At 41.7% G+C, this 14544-nt stretch overlaps 2 protein-coding genes across 6 annotated transcripts in view; one reads left to right on the top strand and one right to left on the bottom strand.

Annotated features, from left to right (window-relative positions):
- Positions 1-248: 248 nt before the first annotated feature.
- On the bottom strand, positions 249-8405 carry PKDREJ (polycystin family receptor for egg jelly). The gene has a single exon (XM_026090928.1). It carries the CDS (start codon positions 8403-8405, stop codon positions 249-251), a length of 8157 nt encoding a protein of 2718 aa, XP_025946713.1.
- Positions 8406-8754: 349 nt separating this feature from the next.
- Positions 8755-14544, top strand: part of TTC38 (tetratricopeptide repeat domain 38) — a 29419-nt gene continuing 23629 nt past the window's right edge. For 3 of the 5 annotated variants that reach the window (XR_003257714.1, XR_003257715.1, XM_026090920.1), the window contains exons 1-5: positions 9845-9955; positions 12008-12085; positions 12771-12852; positions 13044-13215; positions 14290-14463. Coding sequence is in view for 3 of the 5 variants with exons in the window: in XM_026090920.1 (XP_025946705.1) it covers positions 9923-9955; positions 12008-12085; positions 12771-12852; positions 13044-13215; positions 14290-14463 (539 nt within the window). In the remaining 2 variants the exon portion in view is untranslated. Of the gene's footprint in view, positions 8820-9841; positions 9956-12007; positions 12086-12770; positions 12853-13043; positions 13216-14289; positions 14464-14544 lie in introns of those variants that run through there. The other 2 variants (XM_026090921.1, XM_026090922.1) reach the window with 2 other exon arrangements.

Here is a 14544-nt window from a genome sequence, read left to right on the forward strand (position 1 = left end):
TACCACTCATAGTCTACTGAGCTTATTCTTTATTTATTGTCTATGTAAAATAGGTATCAGTTCCCATGACAGTAAAGTACCACTGAAGTGGATGCAAAACATTCTGGAGAAAATCTGAACACAATCAAAATCAAGTGGCTGAGTGTTAAGAATTTATTAAACATAGCTAATCAATGTAAACATTTATGAGCATTTATTTGAAAAATAAATATCACAAAGTTAGTCCTGAACACAAAATCCTGCCTCACTCATATGACAAGATAAACCATTTCTTTGCCATTTATTTTTCTGTTCTTGAGCCCTAAATGTCGGTGACATCTCCTCTGAGGCTGCCCATAGAATATATTGTGAAGAAGATCTGGGTCGCCTGTTTTGGGTGTTTTATGGATCAGAAGATACCACATCTTTCTGAGCCTTTTAATTAGAAAAGTAACCACTTCTGCTTCATCAGATGGTTCTTCATATACAGGTTGTTTCATATCTTCATAAGCTGATAAAATAACAGCTTGGAATAGATTGATCAAGACACAGATCATCACCAACATGAAAGAGGCTAAGAAAAGACCACCCAGCAACCTGTTGGATAAAAACGCAGTGTCTCTGAAAGCTGAGACACAGTAAGAGAATACAGTCTGAGCTGAGCAAATCATATTATTGTAATTCCATTCATGCTGTCCAAATACAAGGTAGCCAAAAGCCATAAATACAAAGAAGTACACCACCACCACAAGGGCCATGGAGGAGATTCCAGGAAGAGCTGCCAAGATTGATCTTTGTGCCAGGCGCACATCATAAAAAAATCGGGAATATCTTAGAGTTTTCAAAACTGTAAAAAATGCTAAAAAACCCATAGTAATCCTTAAAATCTGATCCAAATGAGAAACTGCATGAAAATGAATGAAATCATTTGGATGAAGTAAGTAAAATTTCACAATATCTGCTCCCATCTTAAACTTTGTGACCTTTAAAAAAACAAAAAGGAAGAATACTGATTTTAAACCTAAGTTGATTATGTTGGAAATATTATTAATGTAATCTTTCTTTTCTTTGCCTATGGTGTGAAGCTCATCCGCAATGTAAATGAAGAGAAAGACGAGGACAATTACAGACACAACCATTTGAGCTTTAGTTTGCTGATGAAAAATGGGGAGAGCAAAAGAATGTACTGACAAGCTTGAGTTTATGACCCCAAAATAAGAAACTTCAAATATGACTGAGGTGCAGCAAAACAGATGTACATCTGGATTAAATGTCGTTAGTTCAATGATCACAGCCCATGTCTTTTCATCAAGCCAATTGCTCTTTTGTAAAACATCCAGCCTTGTCGTTGAATTGCGTCTTCCTTCTGCAGGGAAAAAGTAAAAGGTGTATCCTGCTGGTCCATATGTGTGCAAATCTCCGTATGAGTAATACACCCATGGAGTCTTGTTTGGCTGGTAAGTAAATCCAATGTAACTGCTGGCATCCTTGGAAACATATTCCTTGGCAATCTTTGTCCAAGTGCCAGCATAGTCACCTTTCTCTTGGATGTCACTGCCATATTTGTGAAGACAGTGGCTTTTACTGATCACAAATTTATTTACAAAGCTGCGAGGACGGAAACATTTCTTCCCTGTATCTTTAGCCCGTACTTGCCTCATCCTAGGCAAACCAATGATTTTGGACCAGCTATCAGAAAGAAAGGTTGGCTGAATGTCGTTATGGATCAAAGGCAAGAACACACCATTCACCCACATGTAAATATGTTCTAGCTTATGTACACTGGAAAGTCTGAGAGAGAACTGATCATGAATAAATTGATTGTAGTAAAAACTACTGGTGTTCTCAGTGGAATAGGCAAGATTTAATATAAGTGTTAAAAATACAAGGTGACTGATGATATCTTTTAGAAAAACAAGAGCTTTGTTTTTAATTTTTGCCTTTTTCAACACGATTGCAATTTCATCAGCTTCTAAAGGCTTATACTGCTTACTGCCTCTGACTTTAACAAGTTTACAGTGCATCTCTCTCATCTCATCTGCATTCATAGTTGCTTTATCCAACTTAATTTCAGAATAATTTTCCTGAGTTAACCATGTGATGTTTTCACAGTATTTTGGAGTGATTGTACTCACAGCTGAGAAAAAAATGATTTTTAGGGGTTGAAGAAGAAACACATTCTCAAAAAAGGAGATTGCAGATGCTAAAAGCCACTCTAGTGAAGTCTGATAGCCATAAGACAAACCATATAATACAATGAATAATGATGATAGCCCAGTTACAGCTGTAATTAATACCCATGAGGCATAGACGCACCACCAACAAAAAACTATGCGTGGTCTCTTGCGAAAGGGCCTGGAGATGATGCTTAGTGGTTTCTCTTCTCTCTGCAAGTTGTCCCCTTCTAATGCATTATTATTACTAAAATTGGAATTTGATGGTTGTCTTCGCTGCCAGGCCTTAGCCTTTGGAACATCATTTGTTCTTGTCTCCTCCTCTGCTGCAATTACATTTGCATCTCTTTCGGAAATTGTGCAGTTACTCCAGTTTTGGGGAGTTCCTTGGTTTATTATCTTTCCGTAATTCTGGAAGCTCTGTGAATTGCTAGCACCAGGAAAGTTCCCCAACGGACTAGTATTCCTGGATCGTGCTGAAGTTTCTGAAAGGTACCATTTTTGTAAGTGTTCCTTCCAGTTCCCAAGATTTTCAGACATGAGGGATGGACTTTCCTTTGGGTGCTTCTGAGTCACACCTGAGGAAGAAGGTTTCTTCCTGGAATACCTAAAGAAGGCAATTATAATCATTTGTACAGGTATGGTAACCAAAGCACTTTCAACTCCTACTGCTATTGATCTCAAATACCTCAGGTGTGGTGGAGATTCTTCACTCTTGCCAGCATTAAAGAACATAATGTTAACAAGCAGGTTTAATAATAATATTGCTAAACAACATGATAACCTTTGGAGCCTACTGAAAGTGCCAGTGACAATATGAGCAAAAATCGAGAACCAGAGATGACCATCTATCAGGTTTTCAGCAAGATTAATCAAAAAATAGTCGATTCTGGACAGAGATGCTTTTGGATTCATGACAGTAAATGTCCTTTCTAGTAAGTGATCATCCTTGTCAAGAGCGAGCCATTTTCTGCAAATAAAGAACCAGATCTTCTTAGTGTACATATTTTCAACTTTGACTCTGCTTAAGAACCAGCTTGGAGAAGGGCCTTTGTTATTGTGCCGGACCCTCAAGGAACAAATGTCTCCTAAATCTCTCTTAGTAGTTAACAAAAAAGTATCAGTGCTTCCCTGACGGAAAGATGGAAAATGTGGGTGCTGTAAACAATGGACATCACTTGTGCCATCCTGACCAATGAGTTGAAGAAAAACATCTGCGTTGGTTCCAGCTCCCAAGCGACTGCCTGTGTATAAAGTAACCAAAAAGCACGCTTTATCAAAGGGGTCGTTGTCTGGCAGAACGATAATCTTGTCTTTGCTGACTCTATCAGCCCTGTCTTTTTTCACAGCCCAGAGGGCCAGAAGCAAGTAGACGAAAAAAATACACACCACTGTTAAAAGGGTCACAGGGTTTTTAGGTATGTCCGCTATCAAGGATTTTTCCAGATCCACGGTGTTGGGGGTAACTATTACTTTGGCTGCCAGGAACCTGATGCTGAAAGTGGATGTGTTTGATGCAGTGTGTTTTAACAGTCTTCTGGGACTCTGCTTCATATTGCAGACGCAATGCACCCTTTGCCAATTGGTAAAAGAGCCAAGCCTGCAGGTGTCTTCTTTCCAGTGACTTCGACCTCCATCCAGAAATAAGCACTGATCACTAAAAATGGATATGCTTACCAGTCTCGTATTTTGATACCTTACAACATAGCGTGACAGCAAGATGATAGAGATATTATGACTTCCAGTACTATCAGTACCACTTTCTTGGGCTGTGATTCTCAGCAATGACTTTGGGAGGCAGATAACGTAAGGAGCCTTAATGTTACATTCAGTATTAGATGGAGTATTTTTGCTTGCAACTGTTGACATGTGGTGAAATGCAGAAAAAGAGGCTATAGGAGAAGCATGAGTGACATTAGCACTTGGGAACACTAACACCTTGAAAGTAACTTTAAGTTTGGTCACAATCTGGATATATACCTCCTTTGTATTTTTCTTCACTTCAACACTAAATCCTCCAGTTGTGTAATGTTGTGTTTTATCAGGCCCTATTGCTAACTGAAAAGTTGAAGAGTCCATGTATTTCCTAGCAATAATAATGTCTGCCCCTTCAGGCATGATCCCTACTAGATCCCCATTAGCCTTGGTCTCTGTCATTTTGAATCCCAACACCGTTGTTGCGATTTCTGATGTATACCCTAACCAAGGGAAAGGGTTCTCATCAAACTCATAAAGGGTAGTGGAAATCACAGCATCACTGGGCAATTCTGAAGAATTCTCTTTTTTTAGCTTTGGATAAAAACAATTCTTGCATTTTTTTATGGTAGAGAAAGCATTTGTAACATTCCAGTTTTCATTTTTGTTCAAAGTGATATTCCAGTTTTTTGTTTCCATTACAGTTTCCATTTCTCCAGGGACTTTTCCCTGGAAAACTACGTCGGTTAAATTTTCCATGATGAAGAAAACTTGTTTAATTCCATCTACGTTGACATTCCTACGATGTAAAAGAGAAGCTCTCAGGATGTTGGATAAGCATCTTAGTATTCCGCTGGTCTGAATTTCTGTTTGTTTGGACCAATGGCTCTCATTCCTTTGTATTTTCAGCACTTCAGTTACTTCGTTCAGTTTCCTAATGACAAGCTCCTGTGATCTAATACTTATTTCATCAGCTTCCTCTGTGACTTGAAAAATAGCAGCAACTACTTGATTAATTTCTATTATGCTCTCAGTTGAAATCTTCAGGGCTGTTTTGATAAGGCTTTCCCGAAGCTGAGCCTTAGATATTTGGAGAGTTGGTGCAGCTTTAATATAATTTAAGACTGAGGCTGCAATATAAACCAAATATCCTGCATTAAAATAATCTCCAGTTTGGAGATAAGATGTCATTGGTGCACTTGATCCACTTACTGAGGCAAGTAGTTCGTGAAACACAATAGCTGGTGGTCGACTTTCAACTGGGTTCTGCACTTTTACGTATAAACTCACTTGGGTAAATGCCCCAAGAGAATCACAGACTTGAACATAAATTGTCAAAGTATACTTCTGAGAGGGTACTCCAACTGGGAGAAAAGATGGAGGAGTTTCAGGCTGATAACCAAAATATAGAATTGTGCCAAATGTATTTTCCTCTAAAGAATTTATTTTGGTAGTTTTTGGTACCTCAGAAGCTACTATTACTTTATAGGTCAGAGGTAAATTGCTATCAGAAAATCCACTGCATCGAACAACAAATTTTGTCACAAATGCGGTACCCCAGTGTGGCTTGATGGTACACTTTCCAGCCCTTGGAGCAGAATTTATTTTAAATGAGTATCTGTAGATTGATGACCTACCATCCCAAGTAGTTACTTTTAATAGAAGTACATATGATTGATATGCAGTATTCATAAAACTCAGAGCATGTACAGATAGGTAAGCCCCAGACCTCCCTGTTGAGGTTCTGGAAGACCAATCAAATCTAATTTCTGTAGAATTTTCTTCTGCAGAAAAAAGGGACCAGTGATAGACTGGTTGGCTGCTTGTTCTACAGTTTAGGCATTTTCCAGATAACGTAAGTCTTTCTGTTGGGATTACAGTTTTACCACAGTTTTCAATGCATACCACATTCAGAATAGGTGGGGATCCAGGCTTCACATGTACAGTTTGGTCAGCATAACTCTGTCTTGTATCTTTTCGAATCACTAGACGAAAGTAATATATAGTGTTTCCTCGGAGGGTTTCTGGTGCTACTGCCTGAACTGGGCCTGAAGATGTTAACCATTTCAAATCTCTCTGGGCTGGATGACATTTCTTTCCTACACTCAATTTCATGTTTGTGTAGTCTGATAACCTTTTAGTGCAGTACCAGGTAAACCTGATTCCCTTTAGTCCTTCCACTGAATCAGGATCAGAGGATGAAGAGCCATCAAGAGTCCACCTATCAGAAAAACCCACTGTTCGGAACGTGCCTGCTGCAATATTTGCAACTAGATCAGTTCTGTCAATCTGAATATGAATTTTATCTGAGCCCTTGAGAACTGTTTTGGTCCAAACTGGAGTTATTGTGACAGAGAAATAAAACAGATACAACCCATAATCTAAAGTAGAACTGGGAACAGTTATGCGTATGGTATTTACACCATACATCATAGATGAGTTTATAGGTCTTGACCAGTCTGGAATGGCTTTTGTGTCCTCAACAGGATAGATTCGCCACAAAGGCCTAATAGTTATACCTACATTGCAGTCTACTAGCAGTCTGACAAACAGGTAAAAAGATGCCCCCTTTTTATGACGTAAGAGAGAGGTATGAAGAGTAGGTCTCTGAATCCAAACCATGTCTATCCGACAGGGCTTTTTCTGACAAGCCACCAATGGTTCTATGGTTTTTGAAGCATAATTATTGACTCTGACTCGTAAAAGAGCAGGTGTAAGTCCATTCCTGGTACAATTCACTTTTGCCACAAACCCTGCGTATTTCTCAGGATCAAAAGGTAAAACAGAGCGACGGACAAAATGTGTGGCATTTCTTACGTGATCATTGTATGTATAAGTGTTATTCTGAATAAGATGGTCTCTTTTTGTTCCAAATAGCTGCAGATTGAAGGTCCACTCACATTGTAGCATAGGATGTTGTACAGGAATAAACCACACTAAATAAACAAAGCTCTGCAGAAATGAAGGACTACTGTTGAAAATGTGGACTTCAAGATCTCTGTCTACCAGAGACCTAAACAGAGCCCTTTTCTGATTCATGTAAAGGTAGATATTGAACTTATACCAATGAAACTTCACAAACTCAACGGAGAATAAGTAGGAAAACTCCTGGTGCTGGTAGAATACATAGTGTGTGTTAGAGCTATCTGTGGCAATACTGCTGTTGTTTTCTTTGGTTGTATAAAAAGTTCCATGGTTGTATCTGAAAATGTAAGTGCCTCTCTTGGTTTTGCCAGGGTGAAGGTTGACATAGGCAGGAGTTTCTCCACCTGCAGCTAGGCCCAGTGTACCATTGAACAGATGTAATTCTCCTGTCAATTCTTTGAATCTCTTTCCATCAACATGAAAGTAGAGGCTGGCCACCACCATCTCACCAAGCCTCTGAAGAGTGGGTACAGCACAGAAGTTGCTCTGCAAGGTAAAAGAACTGTAGGAACTGAACCAACCTCCTATACCCTGTGTGTCCACCAGCCTGTAGGCCAGTGTCCTAAGTGCAAGGGGCTGAAGACTCCAGGAGAGGTTAAGGGGCTGTTGAGGAACACTAAGGAGCTTGGAGCTGATACTGAGGACATGCAGCAAGTTAGGCTCTACTTTGAGAGAGAGGTTGAGGCTTATCTGAGGCATCTGCTCAATGCTGACTGAAGCTACATAGAGCCCATGGTGTCTGTAGCGTACAGTCAAACGGTAGTTGTAGTAGGTAGCACAAGCCTGTTGCAACTCGGCCCTTGGGTAAACAGAGGGTGGTAGTGTGTCTTTGTGCTCATTGCTGGGAACGAGAAGGGCAGATGGGTTGCCTCCGTGGCTGCTGAAACGGTACTGCCAGTTTGCACTCTTGAGGCGTGCACACCAGCCCAGCTCTACTGGCTGCCATGTATGGATCAGGTGAATCTGTGGCCAAAGTACAAACAGACGCATATCCTGCCTAGACATCTCAATGCTCAAGTTGTGATGAAGGCACTCAGGTGCAGCACATGAAGCTGATGAGCATTGCACTGTAATGAAGCTGGAGGCTGTGGGTGCTGGAGTGCTTCCTGGAAGGAGGCCTGCCTCCAGTATGACCTGCCCTGACCAGTGAGAGGTGTTCTTCACCCAGGCTGAGTTCAGGTACCAGAAGCAATGTGGTGGGGGCTGCGGCTGCACCTCTGCCTTGGGTCTCCCTCCTGGGTCTGGCTGGTAATGCAGCTTCATGGTGCTGTTCCATAAGCAGGAGATCCAGTGCTTGTTGTCCCACTGTTGTGAGACATGTCCGTGAGGGCCCAAGCAGGTGACCAGCAGGGGCGGTGGCTGGAAAAGGGGAGCAGCATCTCCTGAGCCTGGGGGGCAGCAGCTAAGCAGCCCAAGGAGGAGAAGAGGGAGCGCAGGCCCTGGTGTTGTGTGGCGACCTAAAAAAGGGCTTAAAGAGGAAAACCCTGGCTGTTCCTGGCCGCTCCAACCGTTGCAGGGCACCAGCTGTGCCCCCAGGGCCCACTGCCCGGTGTGATGGGCACCTCGGGTCCCGGGGCAGTCACCCAGCCAGGTCGCTCGTGGCAGCGTCACGGCTACAGCCCGGCTTCCCATCCCCTTTGAGGCAGGGGGTTGTCAGGCTTGTTCTATCAACCCCCCACTCGGAAACAAAACAACCCCCCAAACCTGGCTTCACAACCCCCCAACCCTGCCCACGTCCCCGCCGCTCAAGCCGAGGGCCGGAGCTGGGCGGCAGAGGGGGAAAGGGCCGCGCGGGCCGGGGGTGCCGGCCGGCCGCCTGGCCGCCTCGCTGCCCCCCCCCGCGGGGCCCGGGAGAGGAGGTGCCCGCCGCCGACGAGCTGGGCGCCGCCCCAACGCCCCGCCGCCGGCCGTTGGCGCGCCGGGCCCGGCCCTCCCCTCCCCTCCTGCTCCTGCTCCTCCTCCTCCTCCTCCTCCTCCGGGCTGGAGACGGTCGGGCTGCTGCGGGCCTGGCGGAGCAGGGTCATGGCGCTGCTGCGGGACTGCAAGGTGAGGGCCACCGCGGGGGCGGGCGGAGGGAGCCTTTAACGTCCACCCCAATTTATTCTCCCCATAACCTTACCCAGAGAGTAAGGCTGAGGTGAGCCGAGGGTGCTGTTAGGATCTTAAAATGCAGCTGAGGCACTGTTTGCTTACCAGTTGCTTACATGTCCTATTTGCTGTTCTCCTTTCCAGCTCTAAGGTTTCAAATTATCCTTCCCAGTGCAGTTCGTTCTCTTTCTCTCTCCCCCTTTATTTTATCTATCTATTTATTTATTTTAATTTCTTACCCAAGGCTGTGGCTTGTTCAAACTGTGGCATTTTCAAAATTTAACACTTACAGAGAGTAGTCCGTTGTGTTAGAGATACTCCAGATGTGGCTTCCTCAGGAAGTCTGAGCTGACTCAAAGAGTGCTGTCATGTTACCAGTTAAAAAAAGAGAGGAATATTTTAATTTGGAAGAAGTTCTGTTAATGAGGCCCTTCATCAGAAAATACTGAGAGGTCCAAGGAGGGGCCAGCATGATTCCTGCTGACTTATAAGAAAGTTAGTCAGGACAGGAGGCTGACGTTCTCAAGAACTTCTGGGGGTGTCATAGTCTGGTGAACTCCAGAACTCTGGAAACTACCACTTGAGTGGTAGCGGGTATGCGAAGAGCAACCCAGAAGAAGCAGAGGTTCCCGAGAGCCAGCTGGGGCTGAATAAAAAATCACCATATCCTGGTACTAAACTCTCATCTGAAAGCAGGAAAAAGGGCAAGTCTTTAGCCTTGCCCAAAAGCAGGATTAAAGGTCAGGGCAGTGGCACTCTCCCCCAGGAAATATCACAAAGAACAGTCTGCTCTAGAGTTAAACAGTAAGGTTGCAGGAAATCAGTGCAACAAAACTCAATGCCAGACTTCATGCAAAGCGGCAGTGATACTTGTTTTACAAAATCTCAAGCTGATTTCTACCTACGAACACTTCATTCTGTCACAGATTTCATTCACTCAGAATCTCACACCCGTGTATGCACCAAGCAAGCACCAAGACCAAGTAGTGTCCAGATAGTCTGGTGAGAGTCACTTGGGTGAGACACAGAGGACAAGAGGTCCTGGCTCCTCCATCCACATCATGGCTCTTAGGTTCTCAATTGGCAGCAACAAAGTAGGTCTCGGGCATATCTTTTATATCCTTTAGGAGTCAACAGTTGTTATGGAGGGGTTCTTTCCTAGAGTCTGTTTTCCTGGTGGGCTAACAGGAGAAGTAATGGCATATATGAAACAATTCAACCTTGCTGTAATCCTCCTGTTGTCAGAGTGAGGATCTGCTGATTTATCTGTGCTGTGGCCTTATCAGAGCCCAGGCTTTCTAGGCTCAATAGAAACAACACCTTCCTCAATTTGATTAACTGGAAAGAATGTCCTTAGTTATCAAGACAGGCCTTTTTTGTTAAGCTTTGTTTTGTTATTTTTTCTGATGCTCACACACAGACATTTTCATTCCTACTTCATTCATACAATTCTTAATATTACAAATCTCCTCAAAATGGGGTAACATATTCCACTCAGAAAGTACTTCCAACTGTTGTGCTAGACGGGCAGTGGCACAAAGAACAACTTCGCATAGAAATTGTTTATGCAAACTAGTGATTTTCAGCCTGTGGTTCATGGTCTATTTTGCAGGGCTTCATGAAAGGTAGCTTATAAGTAGCAGGCCTAACCCTTTTCACTTTCCTCCTTTCCCTATTTCTGAATGCAGTATGATTTTTTTTTTTTTAAAGAAAATATGTAACTTTATATTCTGGTGTAGTCTTTTAAGTTTGTAATTTGAACACTCATGTACTTAAAAGCTGGCATGTGAGCCTTTAATCCAATCACAGTGAGAAAGTTTTAGAATACTATTAAAATAGATGTCTTTGCCTTGTTACTTAAAATTTTTGACAGTCGAGTCATTAGTACCAGGAAATAATTTAAACTGTAAAATGAGACTAGATAAATTCTTGCAGAACACACAAGGAATAATCCCTCATTAAGAGGAGTATGAATTAGCTTGCTCCAGGTCTTTTTGTATATATATCCTGTAAGTTCTATGTAATGAATAAAAATGATCCTGTAGTGATTGGTGTAGCTCTTCAAATGTTTATATGCTTAGACAGGGATATGGTGTGCTAAATGTAAGTCTGTGCTTGAGGTGTCCGCAGACTTAAAGGCAGTAATGGGTTCAGTATAGGAACATTGAATGGAGAGTGATTAGTTGGAATATGCAAAAACTATACTAAAAGAATGTTAATAAGTTCTGAAGGGAAGCACCCACATTTGTGAAATGACAGGCTTTCTGGTTGTGCAGCCATCCTGTGTAAGAAAATAGCCTGCAGGCAGTTAGTGTTTACATTCCTATTTGCTTAGGCAGTCGTATGAATAAGTTAGGCATTTTGGAATAGTCATTGGATTTTTCATTTGTTTCCTGAGATACTTATAAGAGCACTCTTAAAGACTGCCTTGAACTAATTTGCTACAGCTAATTCCACTGTTGGTAAAGAGCACATCTACCACCCACCTAGTAAAATAAGTTCTTTGAATCTTCCAGCAGTTTGATTGTAGATGTGACATCTCAGTCAGTGTTATATAACTTGTTAAGAAACTGTGACAGCCTGATTCTATATTGCATTTTAGCTTTATCAAATGTCCATGTTTTCCTTTACATAAGGACTGTGCACAAGTCTGTGGTCCAGTTATTTGCTGGCTTAAATCCAGTGACTTGGTGGATTTACTCTGGCAGGTTATTTGGCCTGTGTGTGACTTGGGGTATTGATTTCATAAAGAGCAAAGCAGGGTTTTATTTTACCGTGTTACTACTTCAGAAGAGGTGTATCTGCAGCAGAGAGACTAGCCAAAAATTGAACTGTATTGAATTAAGGATGGTTCTGGAGTTGCAAGGTGCATAGCCCATTGAAATCTACATTCTAAAATTTGTCATCTCTTTCACCAGTACAATTCCCCCTGCTAACTCCATTTAATTGATTCTCCCATATAATTATAGCCTCATAAAAGGTTTACATAGCTGTTCACATTGTCCTCCCAGCTTTTTCTTTTTCTTAATTTTTTTTTAAACATGGTTGAAGAACATTTAAAGATATGATCACTTTTTGACGTCTGTTGGCTTAATCTGGAAAATCAATGTGTGAAATGAGCTGTTTCATATTTGTTTGTTGTGCAGGCCTGGCAGGATGCTGGACTTACCCTCTCCACTACTAGCAATGAAGCCTGTAAACTATTTGATGCTGTGTTGACCCAGGTATGACAGGAAGAATTGAGAGAATGTGAATTGAAAGGACTTGTGTATGAAACAGCGTTTGCTGTGCATGTTCTTTAAATTTCTTATCAGCTGAAAGATTAGAAACAAGCTATTTTTCATTTAGTTTCCTTAGGAAAGAAAGCTTAGGCAATGACTCTGTATGTGTGTGCATGTGTGCTCCTTGGTTCTTCCCAGTAATGTGTGAATCTGTTAGCTAATTTCAGCCAAACCTAACAGGAAGGTTGTGGGCTCAAAGATGTTATGTTAATGCAAGTCTTCTGACAAAAAGTGACTGAGGAGAGAAGAAGGAACCTCAAAATCAGGCTGCCGCATGGCTACTAATGCCAGCCATTAGTAGACAGCAAAAAAATCCTTGTAGCAGGCAGCCATGCTAAATGCTACAGCTGTGGGGAAAAACTCCAGCCAGCCAGCTCATCCTACTTGGCACTGGAGAATCCACCACTGGACATAAGCTACATAAAAACCAAGATTATTAGTCCTTCTACTTGCTGAAATGCCTTAAAGAAACCAGTTTCTCCATTGTCCTACTAAGCTAACTCTTATCTGAAAGTTAAGTTTCTCTTTTACTCAATTATCTTTCTTGCTTTTGAGTTTTACTTGCTTGGGAGAATGAAAAGAAGTACAGTGTTGTCTGATTTCTAGCAATTGTCTCTCTCTGTTACAGTATGCAACCTGGGCCAATAATGAGAGTCTAGGAGGTATTGAGGGATGTCTCTCCAAGTTAAAAGCAGCAGATCCAAATTTTAGTAAGTATAACCTTTAATTCTTAGCATTGATATTGCTGGATAATGTCCTAAATCCTAGGACTACTTTCACCTACAAGACAGTTCCCTTTTTAAACAAACAAACAAACAAACAAAAACCTTCAAGAATTTATGTAGAGATAAATTACCTCTAATTCTCTACATCTAAAGCTCTAATGTGCTGGTTTCTGTAGCAATGGGACTTGTTATCGCTAATGGTTTGGAGCTGATTGGCACTGGAAGTTCAGTGCGGCTCAACAAAGAGCTGGACAGTGCAATGAGAACAATGATGACACTCGCAAAATCACAGCCACTGACTGAGCGGGAGAAGCTTCATGTATCAGCACTGGACATGTTTGCCAATGGGTAAGTGGCCGTTCCTCTGGGGAAAGGGGTAGGAGTTGGTTTAGTCATTCAGGATCTTCTTGCTACTGCTGTGTACCGCCTTGGGATGTATCACATTTGCTGTTATGTTGGCATCTTTCATCCTATTTGAAAGACTGAAGATTTTAGCAACCACAGATGGAAGTGCTACTCGGTATTGGTATTGCCTGACATTAGTTGGGATTTAGCAAAGAATCAGGATGACATATAGACAGTTGTTCTTGAATTTATCTCCCCAAACTGTATGCACCATGATTAGTTAGCCAGCAGCACCATAGGCAAGCAAATGCTGTGTTGCTGCTGTGTCGGGTCATTAAACACTCCTTTTTTAAAATTTGTCAAAATTGTTTAAAATTGAGAAACTATTTAACTGCTCCAAAAACCTAGTATAATATCATACAGACTTGGGCCCACAGAAGCAAAGCTACAGACTGCTTCTCTCTGTTCTCTCCCTGTAGCAAAAGCTGTATTTCATCTGTAAAATGGGGAGATAGCATAGTGTCAGAAGCACTGCAGAGGCTCACTGTTTTGTTCAATATAATAAACTTATGTACTCTATAGAAAACATGGCACACGATTCACTTTCATTATCTGTTTGTCAAGCAAATAGATGACAACAGATTTATTATTCACATTTCTTAACAAAGGGAAAACTACTGAAGCCCTGTTCCTGTGGGTTTGATTTGCATCTAGAGGTGAAGAAAGATGATGTTTTCATGCATGTGAAGTTAGATTAAGCATAGAAAGTCTCTATACAAACTTAAAGTTGACCAATGCAGGAAAATCTTTAGATTTATGACTTAAATTTGATTCATTTGTCTTGTCTATTACAGTGTGCGACTTGTAACACAAGGATTTTGTTTATGTGATTTCCTACAAGGTACTTTGTGAAGTCAATGTCATAATAAACCTTAAAATAAAAAGACTAGGAAATTCCTTCAAGACACAGTCTTTTGATGTTGAGTTTTCTGTTTTTCAGAGTAGCATGAGTTTAGCAGTGACAGTAGAGGTAGGTATGCATGTCTTTCAGTGATCAAAATAGTTTCTTATTTCTAGCGGGCTTCCAAAAGCTTGTGACCTATGGGAACAGATTCTACAGAGCCACCCAACTGACCTGCTAGCCCTCAGATTTTCCCAGGACACTTATTTCTACCTTGGATATCATATACAGATGCGAGATTCTGTTGCCCGGGTTTATCCTTTCTGGACACCTGATGTTCCTCTCAGCAGGTAGGTCATGCATTATTTTCGAAATTGCTATGTATCTAGTGTATGCATGTGCTTTGTGTTTTTTAAGTTCAGACACATCTA

This window comes from Apteryx rowi, unplaced genomic scaffold, assembly GCF_003343035.1.
Source record: "Apteryx rowi isolate R43461 unplaced genomic scaffold, aptRow1 scaffold_882, whole genome shotgun sequence".
In the NCBI taxonomy this organism is placed as follows: domain Eukaryota; kingdom Metazoa; phylum Chordata; class Aves; order Apterygiformes; family Apterygidae; genus Apteryx; species Apteryx rowi.